Genomic DNA, 21,510 nt, shown 5'->3' on the forward strand with positions numbered 1-21,510 from the left:
GGGTGGTCATTTATAGTATTTGTTAAAGTTGTTGTTCTAAAACCACTTAACGATTTGTTTGAAAATGTTTTAATTAGTATTATAAATATTTAGTTAGAATTAAATTGTTCAATTAAAGCAATATAATCATTTGGACAGTATATTTTTATACTACTTGTACTACTTACTCCCTGTAGTTTAATTAAAAGTTCTTTTATTGATTTTAATTAAAACAAGTGTAGATTAATAATAAACTTTTGTATTGCCTATGCATCTACTAACAGTTTAGTTATGAAAGATATATGAAATTATAAAATATTCTAGTCTAAGAGTCAAGCCACGTTTCTCTTTGGTCGCTTTGAACACAGGTTTGAAAAAGTGAGAAATGTTATCCCTAAATTTTGTATGAAAGTTAGAAGCGTACCAAAATTTTAACAATCATATTACAACAAATTTATTATGCTCACTCGAAAGTTTCTTATTTTGTGAAAACGAGCTATAAATAATTTCCGTACTAGCTTTTTGGAAGATATTCGTTTCCCAAGCAAAATTGATACTTCCGGATTTAAAATTATGTATCTTCTGAAATATATTTAAGGCCCATACGTTAAATAAGTTTCTTAAACGCTTAGTAAGTTTATTAAACACTCTAATAAAAACTTATTGCTTTTAATTTTGCTTGGCATGCGAATATCTTGGTTCAAAAAGCTCGTATGGGAACTTTTTATAGCTCATTTTCAATAAAAATAAACAAAATTTTGAATAGTTTGAAAAAATTTGTTGAAATATAAGTTCTAAATTTTTGTTCGCGTTTACATTTTAAGTCTCAGTACAAAGCGCAGGAGGTTTTCAGTACAAAAATTTTTGAGCAATAAATTTCAAAACTAAAAAGTACAATTTTTTAATGAGTATGATACAGTTTTTGATAATGCCTTTTTTTATAAAATGGCGACCAGGTGAAACAAAGCCTTAAATATGGAAAATTTATGTTTTTTGTCATGTTTTTAAAACGAAAATTGGAAGAGTGATAAGAGTTTTTACAAAACAATATGTCAGAGCTTAAAAGAATCAGATTAAGTTTTCCTACGATATAAGGAAAATTTCAGTGCGATGTAAAATATTTCTCATTTTTTCAATCCTCCGTTCAGGCAGTAAGAGGTGATAAAACTTTTAAGCCATTCTAAGAGTAGAAAGAACAAGTTTTCAAATGAGCTATTGCGGGTTCAAATTCGATGATTTTTTGCAGAGATACGGCTGTGTGAAATTTAGGTAAAATTTTATGTAAAAATTTTGTTCCTTTATATTTAATTGGTTGTATATATCTACGATTTTTGGTAGGAGCTGCTAACAATCCATAATATGTCAAAGATAGAATTTTGTGTAAAAATTTTGTTTTTTTTAACAATTTACATTATGTTAATTGGTATATATTTCTGTACTTTTATAAGATTTATATTGTTAACATTGTTGAGACGCAGATTTCAAGAGGTAAATGAAATAATTTATATAATCAGTAGGATCTTAGGCCCTTTTAAGTAATCATTTATATTCGGTAATGGGTTTCCTAAAAGAAGAATAATATAATATCTACAAACTCGGTTTCAATTCAAACATGTCGGTAAAGAAACAGCAATTAATTTATTGGCAAAATATCAGAAATTCATATATTTATTTTCTAATTTAGCAAATTGTAATTAGTTGTACATATAATATTTATTATACAATAATTCATGTTTATTTATTTAAAAACGTCTTTAACAACGACAAACATTTTATTATGAGAAAATTAATATTTGTATTGTAACCAATCTTTTCAATCAACATAAATAAATAAATTTATATACAATAATGATTATTGTACATTATATGTACCAAAGAATATAAGATAGAGGAGAAGGTCGCGTTTACAGGCACGAATGCCATCTGGTTATTTGTGTCCTGTAAAATACTATTCTTTTTACAAAAGCATCAGTACATGTTACTACGATATTATTACACAGTGAGCAGTGGCGTAGTAGAAGCGTGCTGGGCTCATAACCCAGTTTAGGTCTACTACGCTCTGCTTATAGAATTTTGGAATGTTCTTTAACGCGGCTTATCATGGTGTGCAAACTGGCTGAAGCCATCACGTAACAATGTGAGATATGCTACTTTATTTATAACTTCCCAGTGGGATAGTTTAGATATATCTCCAGGTTGCAAGGCCTTTCAAGTCGAATAGTATGGTTTTTAAAAGGATGTCCGTGTGTGCATATGTATGTATGTATGTATGCATGTATGTATGTATGTATGTATGTATGTTCGAATTCAATTTTCGTTTCGCATATCTCGAGAACAAATGAAGATATTGACATGGGACCAGTTTCATTTAACGCATAATTATGTAACTTAGACCTGATTAGGTTTTGAGCAAAATCGGTCAAGCCGTTTTTTGTACCGAATGAAAAATTGTAGAATTGTCACTGTTATCACTTATCATTTATATAGTTTTAACGTCATGGGGGTGCAGGGGGCGAAGCCCCCGCTGAAAAGTCCACAAAAAAATGGAAAAACAAAATTTTACAAAAAAATTTATAAATATTAAAACATATGATATTTTTTTTATCCTTTCCACTGGGAAGTTAGTCGTGTGGACCTTTCGGGTCGCACCTAGAACGCTTTTTATTTACTATACTTGACACTAACCAGATTATTTAGTTTATAAACGTTAATTATTTAATAAATTATTATAACCAATTAATAAATAATAATAATTAGTATTAGTATATAACTTAATTTAGGTGAGAAATCAAAAACAGATTACCTATATATATTTAATAGGCTATTATCGTTAGTCAAAAATAAATTATGAAAATTGAAAAAAGTTAAAATTTATGTAAAACTATACTTAAATATTCTGATTTCGAGTCATTAACCCTATTAACGTTTACATTGGTTTTTGTACTGGTTCGCAACAAAATTTTGGAGGTTAAGAGCGTTTAGGAGCAAAGTAGGCGTTGAAACTAGTATACTTTTTACCATTTTTTTTAACATTTTAAGTAATGGGAGCCTTATTCTCTATCTTATACTCTTTGATAATATGTACATTATACATACAGTTTTATTTGCAAAATAAAATAAAATAAAGTTAGTGTTTATATTTGTAAACAACGAACAGTAATCAAGATGTTTCAAACACTATTTAAAGATATAACGCAAGGAATATTTACAAAATTGGAAATCAATTTTCAATAAATAAGTGCAGGCTCATAGGATCCAAATAGGACAAAATGCACCAAATTTTTACAGATTCGCTGAAACCAAATGGAGATAAAAAGATCTTGAAAAGAAAAATAGTTCCAACAAAAGTTGTTTCTATTAAAATTTTATTTTAATTTTTTACACGACTTTCTAGCATAACGTGCCGAGATATACTACTTTTTAAAACTTTTACATGTTCTCTCTTATATGGTATTTGGAAGAAGTTAGTGATGTCCAATTTAAGGTGCCTCAACTCAATCCATTTTTATAAATAATAACTCTATTAAATTTACAAGCTTCTCTAGTAAAACTGTAGAAACAATTGTAGAAATATATTTCCTGATATAAGATGTTAGAGGAAGTCATGCATAGAAAAATTTAATAACAGTTTATTGAATTTATTTACTTGCCAATTAAAAAAAGGAACTCTATTGAATTAAATAACACGATAGTCGAAATAAAAATTGTTTAAGAAATTTTTCCTTCGAGAATCAAGCATTTACTTCAATAACTATGCCTCAAGCCAAAGTGAACAAAAATTTTAATAAATAATAACGGCCTTGTAAATAATTAAATAAATTAGATTTTGGTGAGTCGTGATTATTTTCCTGCTTAGCATTGACTCCACCACCCGCCATTCATAAGACATAAAGATTTAAAAATTTAAGTGAAACGGTTTTGATTTTTCAGTTTGACAGTAGTTATAGATGGAACGTTGCGCGATAGAATTCATTCCCACACATATGCAAATTGATCGTAAAATCAAATATCTTAACTTATTGTGTGTATGTGAATTATTTATTCGTTTCGTAGATCCTTATCGTTTATATTTACAACATCGTTATACGACCGTACATAATCTTAAATTAAATAGATTCGTAAATAAACTGGAACTCATAAAAATATTTTTTATTAAATTTCCTTAGAGCTATTTAAATACTTTTAAGCTATCTTCAGCTATTTTAAGTTTTTTTTTTTAGTAAATTAACCAACTCTGCAAACAAAAAAAGGGGGAAGGGTGTTGCAGATGATTCACGGAGTAAAACGGTCGGATCGGAGTAAAACGGAGGGTTCATCCTTTAAAATATACATTACCCGGACTATAAAAAGGTGAATATCAGCGAATTATAAAACATTATTGTAAACATATCTTGTTCACAATATTTCCTGAATGACAGACAATAGCGACCTGGTATTATCGACAACCGTTGCATTATAACATTAAGATGTATTAAAAAAAGTAAAAAAAGCGATGCATAGAAATTTAAAGGAGTGAGTAAAGAGAAATAAAACTAAAAATTTTTCTAATAATATTAAAAAACTTAAAATTTTGCCCTTCCATCCGGCCAAACAGTCAACAAGGAATATTATTTGAACGTTATGCGTCATTTGCGTAACGCTATCCGCCTAAAAAAGCCGGAATTGTGGAAAGACAATTCATGGTTTTTACACCACGATGAGCACCACCGCGTTCATCTGATTTGGCTCTGTGCGACTTCTGGCTGCTCAAACGACCGCTCCGGGGACACAGTTTTGATACGATAGAGAAAATTCAAGCCGCAGCGAAGACAGAACTGAAGGTATTCCGGAAAGTGACTACAACCAGTGTTTCGAAGATTGGAAAATCCGTTGGCATAAGTGCATCGCATCGGTAGGGGATTTCTTTAAAGGGGATGAAATTGATTTCTAAGAATAAATAAAGAATTTTCCAAATAAATACAATGTCACCTAATTTTTTGGGCACAGAGTATTTACAAAAATTTCTACGCTAATTGATTTTATGAATTTTTACAATATTAAAAGAAAAATTCGGCAAATGTCGGGTATTGATCCCCGTACATCTTGCGTCGAAAGTTCAAGTCAATATATAAGTGTTTGAGGCTGTTATGGAAAGTGATTCATCATCTGTGAAAGGGTAAATTAGAAATAAGTCGTTAAAATTTTTTTTTTTCATATTAAATTTTGAAAAGCTATTTAATTTCCCTACTTCAGAAAGACACTTGGTCGAAATTCGACAGTAGACGATATTAGAAATAAGACCTGTTTTTATGCTTTGATACACTTCATTCGAATAAGTTCATGACTTTTCGAAAACAAAGCATTTTTGGACTCTATCATATGAAGCAATTTCTAAGTTTTATCACGAAATTCATTCGCAAAAGTAGTTTAACGACAGTTTCATTGACTATAAAATGACTCTGTTGACACACAAGGTCTACAAGTAATTTTTCAAACGTTTTTTCTTTCACAAATGTGATAAAATCATCGGTACGTTTTGTTGTTCAAAGAAAGACATAGTTAGGTTTGAGTTATTGCTACAGATAAAGTTTGTATGATACAGACAACACTAATTGTGTATACTCATGTATAGTATATTTTATTTTACTATAGTTTTTAAAATATTATAATAAATAATTAACTATTGTAATAGAAATCGGCAAAAACTTGAGCTTGTTGTAAAAACATGGATCGTAACATCGATCGTATTTTCGGTCAAATTCTATCGAAAAATATATTCGCTGAAATTTAAACTGAATAGTATTTATATCCAGGAAAAATGTTTATAAGTGGACAGGCTGTTTTGGTGAGATCTTCTACTTACCATTTGTTCAGGAACGTTATTCAGATATTCTAAACAAAACATTACAAAAATTCGAAGCGACTTTTCCCAAAATTTTAAATAACTCTTAAAACTATTGGCCTTTCTTAGAAATTGGTCGTTTTAAGTTTACGAACAGGTTAAATTTGCCGCCTATGATTGATCTTTGTAGCTAGTGTACTAATCTAAATGTTGCGAAAAGGTCCCTAAGTTTAAGGAATCTAGGGGAATTTTTTTTGTCTGCTACTCTAAAAATGCCACTAAATCCAATTATTTAAGAAAGACTATCCCGAGTAGAAATTCAAATCAGGCAGGCCGGAAGTTGATCCGGGCCGGATCCGGTGGCATCCGGTGGCAACACGGCAGTTCCTAGATGGAAAATTGGATTTGGGACGGCCAATTGGATCAGACCCGGATTAAAATTTCTACTCGGGATGCTTCGAGCACGGACTGTAATTTCCCCAAAACTATTTTTCGCTTTGAATTGAATTTGAAAATTGGGAACAAAAATTAAGGGAAACAATATTAAGCTAGTAGAAAGATAAACAATCTATACGTATGTACTTGAACCTAACGCGAATAAAATAATAATAAACTGTTGTAAAAGCTGTTTGAATGGTTTTATTATGATATTTTCATAAGTTAAATAAAGATATCAATACCAACAATATTTGTTAATGCATTTAAGAATTTCTTATAGTTTTATTGTAAATTAATTTTTCACATTTTCTTCTTGTTATCTCTATTTTATCTTTCATGTAAGAATTTTAAATATTTCTAGCGCTAATTCTTTATTAGTAAGCAACATTAGATATTATATTGGTTGAGTTACGTTTCACTTAAAATATAATAACCAGGATACACATTATTGAAAAAAAAATGTCTAATGTTGTTTTGAAATTTATTTATTTGATTTAAAATTATTTTTCAGTCACTTGTTGTTTACATGACATTGTAAAGGGAGATAATCAATTAAAAAAAAAGTCTTTTTGGTTTCATGAAAAATGTACTATATTCTACGCCAAAATATTTCTACCGCATAATTTTCCTATTTAAATAAAATCTTTTTTAAATAGTTCTACGCCAAAAGATTTCTATTTCAATATATTTCTACTTTTTATTTACAATTGTACTTTAACATTAAATTGAACTAGAAAATAATACAAAAAAGCTGCTTTATCATTTTTCTACTCCAAAATGATTCTATTCTCAAAGGTATATACTATTAAACATCCCTTCTTTTAAAGATTTATGCTTTTAAATAATTCTTTTTAAAAAAATACTGCTCGATCCGTCAAATTAAATTCCTGAATATTATAGAATAACTAGCTGACCCGGCAAACGTTGTTTTGCCATATAAATAATTTCCTAGTAATTCATGTACATGTCATATACATTGTCATTGTTACTACTACACTTGATGCATAAACAATAATGATGGCCGACAACTGTGTAGGGAGTAAGAAAGAAAGGGGACCGGCTTCGTTTTCATCCCTACTCCTTGCTGTTTACTGGGTCAGAAGTGACACCTGTAGACATCTGGCGGGGATAACTAATTAAATGACGATTGATCAGTTTTCGACCGGAGAGGAAAAATGATTAAATTACTAAAATGGCTATTAAAAAATAAGGGTTGATCGTAGAAGGGTGAAAATTGAGGATTGTATGTATTTTTGTATGTTGTATCATAAAAAAAGAGAAATTAAAAATTTTGTCTAAAAAATAAAAAAAAAAATTTAGGGGTGGACTACCCCTAACATTTAGGGGGATGAAAAATAGATGTTGGCCGATTCTCAGGCCTACCCAATATGCACACAAAATTTCATCAAAATCGGTCAAGCCGTTTCGGAGGAGTATGGCAACGAAAACTGTGACACGTGAATTTTATATATTAGATAGAATTTAATATTCGTTCTTGATCAGAATATTTGAGCACCTTCGATTTTTTTGTGGCTCCCTAATATACATGGAAATAAACGCTAAAAATTAAAATTGACAGAAGAAGCGTTATTTGAAAATGGAATTATTTGAAAGCAAAATTATTAAAATATGTACAAATTTCAAGTAGAGTATACGTATACTGAGGTAAAAAATACTAGAGCAGTCTTTTTGTAAAGTAATATTTATTGTCTATAATTAGTAATATTTATTGGACTATATTTTAATCTATTATATATACATTTCGAGTGTGTAGATGTTAGTGTCTGTACTCCTTCTAACGGGCGGACCGATTTGGCTGCAATTTTTTGTGTGTGTTCAAGTGAATCTGATAATGGTATAGATTTATTTGTTGTAGTAGACCATTCGGTTTACTACAACTGTCTTTGAAGGTTCCGTACCAAAAAAATTAAATTTCATTAAATGGTGGGAGCGCATATAAATTATATATTACATTATATTACAACATACTATGTACTATGTATTCGGCCAAAATTATTCGACCAAACAATAGGGTCTTCCAGAAAAAAAATGACCTATGATTTTTTTACATAAATTGAAAGTAAACAATAAATAAAGACATTCTGCGAAAGAAACACTTTTTTTTGTTAACTAGATTTTTGTTAAATAACATTTAAAGTTTAACACCGTTTGAAAAGCCGAGAATGTGCCGCCATGTTGCTGTGACGTCATAATGCACGTTTACATTTCGGAGCATACGGCTTTAACATGGAACTCGGTGAAAATAGTCAAAATCTTCGCGGAAAAAGTTCGTACAAGTATTGTTTTGTACCCCAATGCAAAAACACATCGAAAAGCACCCAGAAAAGCTGTTTATTTCGGTGCCCAAAGCAGATAAACGAGCTAAATGGGTAAAACCAGTTCGATGCCCATTGGATGTTTCAGCAACATCACGATTGCATTGTTGTGAAGATCACTTTGACGTAATTATTTATTTATTTATTATTATAAAAATGGCATTTCTTAACAAATTCATTTTTCTCAATTTTTTTTTATTTAAAAAAGTGCATAAATGTAAACATAACCTCTAAAATTTGACGTAAGTATTTATTTATTTATTATTGTAAAAATGGCATTTCTTAACAAATTCATTTTTCTCAATTTTTTTATTTAAAAAAGTGCATAAATGTAAACATAACCTCTAAAATTTGACGTAAGTATTTATTTATTTATTATTATAAAAATGGCATTTCTTAACAAATTCATTTTTCTCAATTTTTTTTTATTTAAAAAAGTGCATAAATGTAAACATAACCTCTAAAATTGGTTTTATTTTTAGTTTGTTACATTTGTTTTTGGTTTATTGTTTTTAAAAATTTCGTTTGCCAGTTTTTCTAAGTTTTTGGTTTCATTTAAAAAACTTTTTGTTGTTTAAAAAACTCACTTGGTGCAAATACGTAAGTTATCACACACGAAAAGCAATGTCAACAATGCCTCACAACATGCATCGTGACGTCACGTCGGGGCCGTTCAATGACAGCGCGTTTTCGTCCATTTGAATATTTCGCAACTTTAAATGTTATTTAACAAAAATCTAGTTAACAAAAAAAAGTGTTTCTTTCGCAGAATGTCTTTATTTATTGTTTACTTTCAATTTATGTAAAAAAATCATAGGTCATTTTTTTTCTGGAAGACCCTATTCATTCAGTTTATTCAACATTCTTTCAGTTATGTGTTGTTATTATTTTTCGAGAAAAGTTCCTAAAGTATTCCTATATAATAATTGGTGACAACGAATAAATAATTCGCTAATAAATTATTTCACGAATAATTTATTTGAAAAAGAATAATCCTTCGATAATTTTATTCGCCATTTACGAAAAATTTGGGTATTCTTATTCATGATTCGAATAAACCTTCTGATCTAGAGTAAAACGGACTTACTAATACTCTGAGCCTGTCCTCTTATAAGTGTACAAGTACAAGTATTGCTGGAGCAGGGTTTATTGCAACTTCCATTAAAGGAATATAGGAGAAATTGATTTTGAAACTAGTGTTTTTTGAAAGTAAATTTATTAAAAGCATTAATCGTTAAATGTAGGGATATTTAATATTATTATTAAAGGAATAGAAAAAGTCTTTTTTAGCAAGAATCATCGAATATACTGTAATTATTACTTATTATTGTTGTTCACATTTTAATTATGCACACAATATTTACATCATGGTCTTTCGACTAATTTTGATATATAATATGTTACATTCAATCGTAAACTAATTATTGACAAATGCTTGTCTAGTAATCTTAATTAAAGAGAATTGAAAAAAATACACTCGAACCAGGACTCGAACCCGGACTTCTTGGATTCATGTCAAGCGCCCTACCAATTAGGCTATTCGAGTTCTAGACACGAATGCAATTTTTTCAACTCAATGAATTTTTTACTTTGTTTATCCACTTTATTTATTATTATTACTTATTATTGTTGTTCACATTTTAATTATGCACACAATATTTACATCATGGTCTGTTCGACTAATTTTGATATATAATATGTTACATTCAATCGTAAACTAATTATTGACAAATGCTTGTCTAGTAATCTTCATTAAAGAGAATTGAAAAACTGTAATTAACTTATATTAGAACGATTCTGAAGCCTATACACTCCTAATTTGTAGGTAACTTCTTAAGATATTAAGATATTGTGTTGATCAGTCTTTCCATAACAAATAGAATTTATGCATGGTCCTGGATGATAATACATGTATAATCCAGGATCCGACCAAATTAAGTCCTCACTAACAATACTTTAGTAGGTAAATATTAGCCCAAAAATAAATTTTAATATTTTAAAATATCAGGAGTATTTAAAAATAGCTCGAACCACTATCAGGTCCACTACTTCTAGATTGTATAATATACAAACTATAAAATAAAATAAAAAATGAGCTTTAGTGTCATTTAGAACCATTAAATTACCATTTTCTTTATAGCCTTCAGCAAACTGAGCCGATTATGAAGATCATCGCTTATTTAGTTGTTTAGGGTACGAAACACTAAACTTACAGATAGACAGACACACATAACGTTCAAACTAATAACAACCCTCTTATTGGTTCGAGTGGTTAAAATATCGCTTTTCAAATTCTAAACGACACTTTGTCGGCTGATAAGTCACCTTCTACGGAGTATTCTATAAAGCTGTTCAACAAATGTATTAAGAGAATCGCAGATAAGAATTCTTTAATTGTATTCTTGCAATTCCTCAAGTTCTAAAATTCAACTTTTACTTTTCTTTACCATTTATAAAAATATAGGAACATTGTTGTTAAATGTAAATCAGACCTTATAAAAAACAAACTAACATTACCATTGTTATAAAATACATTGTGAACCTTTATTTATCATTATGGTAAAGAAGACTATAAAGAAGTAGTAAGCAACATCAGCAGTGCAGCAGGTTCTTTACGTTTTTTTTATTTTTATTATTATATGAAAAACTTGCACTTGTTGTTTTTATAAAGCAATGCATGGAATTTCTTTATTTTTATCCATTTTATTTGTGTGTACGTCTTCAGTGAGTAGAGAGTACTTCACAATAAATAAGTAAGTAAGGTGTTTTTGCAATTATAGTGCAGAAGCTGGTCGGAGTTATCTGTGCAATAAATAGTAAAACGAATTTTCTCTTTAAGGAAGTACGAGCAGGGTAGCAACGTTCAATAAATTAATTGGGGAGGTAAATTAAGTAGGCATCAAAGATTGAAAAATTTTATTTTTACTTTTCGTCTAAATCCATCAAGTTAAATTAAATTTACTTTACCGTGATTAGTCATGGAGTAAAGACGGCCTGCTCTAATTGATTTTTAAATTCTGGGCGCATAATTAATCTTGCTAAATTTCTGCAATGAGATTTCCTATTAGGGTAGAACAAATAAATTGATTTTATTAGGTCCCAAGAAAGCAAAGTATTACAACAGATAAATTGTGCATTTGAATGGAAAGAGTAACTTGAAGAGCGGAATGAGTATTTCCACAATTTCTAGAGGCGGATGTATATTCACGGTAGGATAAATGACAAGATTGTTAACAGGATCGGATATTCAAAGATCTTATAGAGTTAAATTGTTAGAGAGCTCTAAATGAAAATGGTAAATCGTTTAGAAACTTTATAATTGACCCAGTTGATCAAGCAGTTCTTAAGGCCGTAATCGAAAATGTTTAAATATATGAAAACAATTATCTCGATAATGCATAAGAAACTGAAGCAGAAACGTAAGGATCGCGGTACTAGACACTATAGTTCGAAATAAATATAGATAAAATAATAAAAAGTGCTTGAGCGCTGCTATCTGACCATCGAAGGTTGTAAATAAACGCTCTATTAAAACGTGTTGAAAGTTTCCAAGGAATTTGCTAAGGAACAATTTTTAAAGCGAAGAACAGAAATAGACGTGAAAAAGACTATGAACTGTACATGGAATTCTTTAGGCCAAGCAATCAGGATATCGTTTATACAATTTTTACACCTAATATTTTTGTTTCACAGTATGCAATCTATATATTTACAGTACCTACCATTTTGCATATCGTAGCAGATATTAAAGAGTTTATAAGGAAAAACGACAAAATTTCTTTTTGTGCTTACCACATGATCGATTTTTGCGTATCTAACGTCAGACAACGCCTCCACTATCATGCAAGAATACGTAGCAAGTACATTATTATAAAGTCACGTTTACATTATCATATTTACTTGTATGTTATGTGTGTGATTGTTAAATCTGATAATGTCAATAACAATAATAATTTTTGTTTTGTTACATACACTCATGATTCAAATGACAACATTCTTTTGATGTGCGCAATTGTTATTTGTTTAGTTATTTCCGAATGTGTGCGAACATATTTGAAATTGTTTTGTTCAACTTAACGAACTAAAGACAGTTAATAGTTTGTAACGAATAGTAAATCGAATACAAATGGATTTATTTGTTTTAGTAAAACTAATATATACCAATGATTTTATACTCTGTATAAAAAATACAAATAATTTATTATAATTATTGAGACTGTTTAATTAAAGAAAATACATTATTCGCACTGTGCGTGAGTTTTATTGGAGGCGTTTCTATGGTAACGATACACTACTTTATTTATAGAATTGTATGGATGGATATATAATTGTATGAATTGCATTTATGACTTACATTGAAAATTTAATATTATTGTCTCACAAATTTAAATGAATAATTATGATAATTTACATTTGAAAAATAATATTTGTGCAATTCTTATTTGCACAATTTTTAATGCATTAAGTTTAATTAATTAGTGTTTTTAAATAATTTTAATTTGACATTTTCTATAACATTAACATGTAAAGCATTGCAAATTATTCATAACAGCATCTTTTAACGCCAAAATTTTTCACTGGAAGCGCTGGCATCGATTTTATTGTTCCTACCATGACTACGCACACAACGAATAACACATGTACCGAGTATAACAAAGGGCTTTTTGAAAAATTACTTGGTCTATTCGAAGGACGAAACCTCATAGAAAGTCAAATAAATAAATAATAGTTTAAAAAAACACGCTTTTGTAACTAGCCGAAAGAAGAAAATAATTTCTATAGGTTAAAAAAATATGATTAAGAAAAAAACTATTTTATTTTAAGAAAGCGTGGGGTGGTAGATTTCAATTTTTGGTAATATTTTATTGGCAAAGATTAGTAAAGGTTAAATAATTATAAAATATCTTAAAAAGCATACCACTTTTTTTACGGTAAAATGATTTTTTTCTTTATCACTAAATTTTTTTTAACATATAAAATTTTGTTTCGACTTTCTAGTTCATCTTGTTACAAAAGCGTGTTTTTCAATTTTTTAACTATTATTCTTTTTACTTTAGTGGAAAAATGGAAAGAGAAAAATCGTTAATCCTGAAGATTCTGATCAGGATAATCGAGCAAACTTATTTAATTGTATTGTCATCGGTAATTGATAAGTTTGCGAAGTTTTTGAGCTCAAGGCGAATATATGACTCTATTGACTTTGATTGTACTAATTAGTATATTAATTACTATTATAAACATAATTAAAATTAACGTTTGGAATGAACTGAAATTTTCTATAAATATATTAATATTTTGATTTATTTGGTAGTAATTTGCTACCTTCATTTGTATGTATATTACACGCTTATTTAATCATCTTTAAATAATTTAGCGTATAATTAATAAGCGTATCGTAGTAAATAATTGTATAATGATTGTCTACCAGTATGATGGTAAGAAAAGATATGGCTATTGACCCTATTTGTAAATAAATAAATTTTACACACAACGAATATTTAAAAAGACAAAACTGGTGTTATGGTGGCATATGTTTGAGATTGCTTATAAATATTATTTGAATAAATGATACAATACACAGTGCAGCATCGTGAAAGAACGGTGTGAAGAGATTTATGGTAAAAAATTTATATATGATATTAATAAAAGTGTCCCTGCAACGGTGGTCTTCACAAGTCACTCAACAACATTTTTGATATATTTACTATGTATTCTGGTTATGTACAGATGAGTCCAATAAATTTGAACTAAAGCTTAATCTTATCATGTTGGCAAATGACAAAAAATAGACTCACGATTTAAAAATGTACCGCTTAGAAAAATACAGGCCAGAGAAATAATATTAAGCTTTAATTTTGTTCTTTATGTAATTTGCATTTGTAATAAAAAGAAAGTAAAATTCTCACTTGTATATTATTTCTCTAACCGGTTTAAGCCACGAGTACCGTACTGCGGAAGTCGGCACAAGATAGTAAAATAAAGTACACAAAAAATTAAAATACATGTAAAGAGTTTAGTTTCATAATAAAAATTGGTAATTTGATCTGCATAATAGGACGAAAACGATTATGTTCTGTATACACAAATATACAAATAGCTGAATAAAGACACGAAGGAGTTACATATAATTAATGTTCACTGGCATAGAGCAGAAGTAGCGGAATTAGTTACGTCCTAGAAGTAAATTGGAATACGTCGTAGAGGATCTAGGTTCAAGACCCGGCTTCTGTGTAATTTTTTCATTTCTTTCTATTTGTCCAAGGGAAAATATGAAATGTGTGTTTTCCATTGAAGTGTACAGTATCAATTTCATATGTTAAGTGGTAAATTGTCTTAAAATAACAAGTTTTTAAAATTATCAAGCATGAGAGTATAAAGTTCCAACACAAAAATTTGAAATAAATAGTTTCATAATAAAAATAGTAAAATAATATTTAAAGTCATTATTTAGATGTTCGGTCGAACAAATCTAGCGAGAATTTTGAGAATGGCACGTTAAGTAATTGATTAAATTAAAAATGTTTTTCTTTGTATTTGAATTAAAAATGAACGCAATTGTTAACCAACTGAATTTAAGAAAAAATATCTCAATTCAGTTTATGCATGTCAGGATGTAGGATGTAGCTACGAAAAGCGTACCAATTGAATCTTTTTGTTTGCAAGACAATATTTTTGAGGGAGCCTTATGTTTATTATTAGAAAAATTATAAACATGGCCACATTTAGAAGTAAAACTTACAAAGTATTTCGAATTGCGTTAAATACCTCTTTTGAAATTTGTAAAAATTAAATAAGGATATCAAATTAACTTGGAAATAATGACTGATAACGTTAACGTGTAGTTAATATGAATTAAATATAATGGTAATATAATTTGGGAAAATTAGAAGAGAATTAAGAATGAAATTTTTGTGAAACTGATATTTGGATATTCTTACATTTAGTTGCCTGATGATGTATTAAAAATAATATTATCGTCCCAAAATTTACAATAACTTAATGTGTTGAATTTTATCCAAATAACCATTAACATCTTAAGTTATATGGATTATTGGATCTGTCTCTTGTGCCATTCTGAAAACTGAGAGAAAATTCAGCCACTCTGGACACAAAGCAAACTTTTTCAACTTTTGAAAATCTCTAAATCTATCAAGAATGAAAATGGATACATTTATAAAGGTGAATACAGAAAATCAATTATACGAATTTTTCAGAAAATATTGATGATCAATTAGTTCCAACTGTCACTAACTGTTCGATTGTCGTAGTATATATTTATATCTATTTAAAAAAAAAAAGTAATTGGTCAAAAACCGCAAAAGTTTTAAAGATTGAGTTTAGATTTGAGAAATACTCCAGGTTGTTTCAATTTTGTTTGAACTTAATTACGTTAATTCTATGAATTAAATAGTCTGAACGAATTATAATATAGTGTGTTGTTGCCATATTAAAATAGTATACTTACCACCATAAACATAAAATGCATACAAAGTTGTCAGCAAGTATCTAAATTATTACGCATAATATTTAGTAATGTAACGAACATACCTCATTAATCTTCGAAAATGGTACGAGAGCTGATAACCTTTCGAAAGTTCAATTTAAGATGTCTGATTTTCGAATATTTCTTTTGTTACTGAACCTAAGTAGACATGAGGTTCGACTCGCATCTGAGAGCGATTGTCCCCTTTGTCCCTACCTCGTTAGTTTGTTTGTTTGTTTGTTACGCTTCACGCAAAAACTAGAGAATGGTTTTTAATGAAACTGTACAGCAATATAGGTCATACATCAGAATAACACATGAGCTATAAATTTTAAAGATAAAGTATAAAAAATAAATGAAATTTAATCTGACATAAACTATTTTAAATTTTTACAAAAATTTTTAATTTATGGTTCAAAATTATGATCACAGATGGAGTAGAATGATCATCATAAATTAAAGATTTTTGTAAAAATTTTAAACAGTAAATGTCACATTTATGGCCATCTTTTCTGATATACTTATTAATATATTATTAAAAAATTAAAAACTGTATATCTTGTAGCTGCGTAAAACAATCTTTTCAAGTGTTATGGAAGGGGGATAAGTGAGATCAAAAGAGGTGGAGTCTTTAAATCCGTGGTTTTTATTTTTAGCCCCAGTGAAGTGGTCGAATATCAAGCTAGTTTAATTATATAATTAAATCATATTAAAATTGCAGCTACACTAAAATGATTTGCAAACGTTTCTTTTTTAGTTATTAGAATAATATCTGGAGTGGTGTTATCAATAACAAAAATTATTAAAAAAAAACTCTTCTAAATATATTTTAAAATCAGCTATTATTTATCGCAGCATTTTTCAGGAATGCGCTAAATAGTAAACGCAGTAAACGAACTGCTTTCTCATCCCTACCTTATTTTAGTTAGAAAAGAAACATCCTTGAAATAAATTTTTTCGTGATGCACCTAGTGCTTATACCAAAACACGGATAACCTACACCCAGAAAATACTTCTCTTGAATTCTGAGTCATTCCATGTAATACCCAAATTGTTTGCCCGGTCAAAAATTAAAAAAGCTTTATTCCCCTTCATTCTCTAACTGGATTCTCTCATACTTCTGATATGAAGGTAGATTTAAAATATATACAGAGCATCAGAAAATGTAACAGGTCAATAATTTTTTAATACTATTTGCAAAACTTTCCGCCTTAAATCAGCAGGATGAGGAACATTGTCTTAAAATATACATTTAATTTAATAACTAACTGACTATATGTGAATAGGATTTTTGTAACATCACTAAACATGCACTTTGATAAATAACTTAAGTAATGTTATTAAATTTCATATTTCTTCATACTTTGAAAATATTATAAGTAATCCAGTAGGAGGTCTAAAAAATTTACCGTTTCTAATGGTTCTATTAACATGTTATAGGGAAGTTGGAATAATCGAGAAAAATGCCCTCAAGGTTATAATAATTTAATTTAAAATAAATGATTACTCCTTACCTGTGTCACATTATTCCGAATGCATTGACTGGCATGTCCATTACACACACATTGGCCACCAATACTTATATCACGAATCGAATAATATAGTCGTTTTCCACGTTGTGCTTCAGAAATGCCACTTGGTGATAATAAACGTGCTCGAGGTCCTTCAGAGTATGTACCAGACGTAAACCATTTTGGTTGTGATGACTCAGCAATAGACGCGCGTAATTGTAAGAAACGCAATCGTACAAAGCGTGCTAATGTAAATTCCAAATGTTCGAAATGGGTTGTCGAATCATTTGTATCCAAACGTCCATTTACTAATGATGTGTGAATCTGAATGTAAACAAAATATATTAAAATTTATTTTTTTATGGGCTAAAAATTGACGTTTTGGATAAATGTACAAGATGTACAAGTTGTAGTACTTTTCAGAGGTATTATTTTTGTTAAAAAAAGTCTTCAAAGGCTAAGGTTTATCCCAAATATTGTGAAGAACAAACTTGAAGAAAATTAAAATGCTAGAGATTGCAGAGATATGAAAGGAATAAATTTTTATAACATTTAAATGAATTATAGTCATCGGGATCACAATTATTACACATTAAGATTTTTTGAGTATTAACGGACCACTTCTTGCATAAGATAGGCTGTTCATGTGAGTGCTCTTTTTATGGTCCACGTCATCAACTTCTCAGAAAATGAAGATAACTTTCGATTGGGGGTGTTTTACTCATTTTTGGGGTGTTGCGACGTATATCGTAAAATACCTCAAAATATGTCTGTTAATGTTTTGACTTTATTCGAATGGAAAATCCTTTCAGTTTTTCGTGAATAGACGTAAAAAAAGAGAATATAGGTTTGGCGGCTAAGTAACTCTTTTACATCAGTATGATTTAACAAACTTTAAGTGTTTAAGTGTTATATGAGGGGTACAAAAATAATTAAAAGACAAATTACATACCTCACCGTTTTCTAACGGTAATAATTTCGAATAATATGATGTACAAATTACATCCGTAGCACTTTTAAATCGTGGCTTTCCAGGTGTAGCTTCAATACCAAATCGATCTAAGCATTCTTGATCACTAATTGCATAATATTGCCAAGGTTGATAATTTTCACCATCCATAGAACGTTCTAGTACCCATGTTCCAGGTCTTGGTGAATTTGCAGCTTTTACAATAACATACATAATTTGAAATATCTGCAACAACAAAAAATAAACGTGAGTTTTTTTTATGTTTGGTCGATTTAAATTATAAATGATAAATACACACAATAAATTCTCTTAAATTAAAAAACATTATTTTCAGATTTCAACGTTAATCAAATATTTAATTTGAATTAAATATTTTGAATTTGGTACCTACATCCAAATTCTTAATGTTAAATATACACAATAAATTTTCTATATAAAACGAAAAAACATAATTTTTAGATTTCAACGTTAATGAAATATTAATTAATAATTGTACAATTTAACTGATGATAATATATCTTTATGCATCATAACATATTTTATTTAATAATACATTACTTGATACTTATATAACGGATATATTTAATATTTTTTTAGGATACCTTACCCAAAGAATGTAAGCAAATTAAAAAAGTTAAAACTCGACGAATTGAAAGGATTAAATAAACTGAAAACAATATGCTTGAAACAGTTAAAACTTGTAATAAATTAAAGTTCGGATATATTACTGGATTATTTGAATTATAAGGAAACCGCCAAACATTTTCAGGAAACCAATAAATAACCAAACACTCTGTGTACATAGTGATGAATCAGCACTATCTACATTATGAACTAATTCTTTTCTTTCACAGACATAATATGGCAAAGGAAAAATATTAATTTGAATAAATATAATATAATAAAGCCTACAAAAGAACACTTAAAAGTAGGAAATAAAAATTAAAATCTTAAAGAAACTTATGATCTATTGCACAAAATAACACCTGTAATTAAAGTTTTTTGACGTACTTACGTTTTGCTAAAAATAAGTCATGTAGGATTACTAAGTAGGATTCTTAAAATATTGCTACTAATGCCATTGTCAGTTTTTGGGGCTAACGGCAAATATTACTCATATTTATATTTTTAACCGACATAAAAAAAGGAGGAGGTTGCCAATTCAGCTGTATTTTTATTTATTTTAGTTATTTTGATGATTCTTCTTTTATTTGAAAGCTGGTGCTGATTTCTGACAGTGGCATTCATGAGAAAACCATATATGTCTAAATTTTGAATTGATTATGTGCGCGACAAATGGACGAATATATCATGCCAACCGCTTTCGATGATTCTTTTTTTTAGAAACAAATTAGTTAGTTTACTTCAGATTCAACAAAAATCACAATTATCGCGACGTTTGACATTGAATTGAACTTCTTTTGTGCTCATGATTTTCAATGGACTTTTCATAGGCCATTTCCTGCATACAAATAAAGATAATTCCGATGAAAAAACTTCACTTCATGCATACTACCCACAAGTATAAAACCAACTTTTAATGCACTTGTAACTTGTGGCATTATGGAAACGAGCCTTTTTGAAGATGTCAGTCGGTTATGACTATCATTTAATTAGACAGTACTGAAACTGCCTGGAATTATTAACAATTGTGTGTCCGGATTTAATAAAAATATGATAATGTTTATAATTTTTCTTATGTAGTTAGTTAAAAATTTTTTTTTTTAAATATAATGCTTTAATCGTTGATGTTTTTCTTTTGCATATGCACATTCCTTATTTCTAATCTTGAAAAGTAAGTATTTATTATGACGTTTAATTAGAAATCTGCACATGAAAAAAAACCGACATCTTCAAAGAGGTTTGTTTCCATTATGCCACAAGTCACAAGTGTACTTATAAAAAGTTGTTTTTTTACTTGTGGGTAGTACACATTTAAAAAATATGCTGTGTAGCGCCACTTTTTCAAAAATTGACAGTGAGACTTTCAGGCTTCCGTAGCTATAAAGCCGTAACGTATTAAATTTGCTTTTTTTAAAAAAATATTTCAAAAAAATTTTGGCATTCATTATTAATGAAAACTACGCAAATATATATTTATATTGATAATGCTGGAAAGAGTTTTTACTATGGTTTATAATACCGTAAAAAGTGAGGGAATAAACGTACCACTTTTAAAATTATGTTGAAAATTCATTGAAAAATTCTCCATACCCGTACATTTCAGATGCTACATATAGGTTGATCATTATAAAATTTTGAAATTTACAGAAGTGCAAAAGGGTTTAAATCACCCGACATTAGATATATTTTCGTAGTTCTATTTAATTTACTAAGAAATTTTTATTCTCAACTTAACCTAATCAAGTACAAGGTTTTCATGAAATTTCACGGTTTCAATTTCAAGTTACGGATTGATAAAATTTTTCTCTTTTCTGTCATATGCTTATGACCATTATTGTGGGGATACTAAAATAGTAATATTAAGATACTGTAAAATAAATAGGATGTGTTTCTCATAACACCGATATTTATAAATTTCAACAAGAAGAAAAATATATGATAATTAAGATTAAAGATCATGTATTTTTAACGACTGTAATTAACAATTATTATAAACAACTAATGCTAATTGGCACTAAGAGCTAATATATACAGGTTGCTCACTTTAAAACAAAAAGAACTGAATATTTCTGGTTACCTTCCGAGGGGAGCATGATCATCTTGAACTTATTATTATAGGCTATTTAAAAGATAACCACAGAGTCGAAGCTGATAGGAGATAGTATAAAACTTAAAATTATGAAATTGTTTCCAATAAAATCAGTTAAGGGAATTTTTCAGAAAATCTCAATTCAACTTAATAAGTTCAAATGCAGATAATTTTTTGCAAATGCATGTTTCGCGAAGAATAATTTCTACAGATGTATTATCAATGAGAACAAATTGTGACAGGCCCTCTTCTTTTCTAA

At 28.8% G+C, this 21,510-nt stretch overlaps 1 protein-coding gene across 1 annotated transcript in view; it reads right to left on the reverse strand.

The window, feature by feature from the left end:
- Window positions 1-20,100, reverse strand: part of LOC123306146 (laminin subunit alpha-1) — a 188,129-nt gene extending 168,029 nt beyond the window's left edge. The window contains exons 1-3 of the mRNA XM_044888045.1: window positions 20,059-20,100; window positions 18,521-18,763; window positions 17,572-17,892 (exon numbers count right to left, since the gene is read on the reverse strand). Coding sequence (XP_044743980.1) covers window positions 17,572-17,892; window positions 18,521-18,763; window positions 20,059-20,100 — 606 coding nt within the window. The remainder of the gene's footprint in view (window positions 1-17,571; window positions 17,893-18,520; window positions 18,764-20,058) is intronic.
- Between the last annotated feature and the right edge of the window lie 1,410 nt (window positions 20,101-21,510).

Source organism: Chrysoperla carnea, chromosome 1 (genome assembly GCF_905475395.1).
Source record: "Chrysoperla carnea chromosome 1, inChrCarn1.1, whole genome shotgun sequence".
NCBI lineage: Eukaryota > Metazoa > Arthropoda > Insecta > Neuroptera > Chrysopidae > Chrysoperla > Chrysoperla carnea.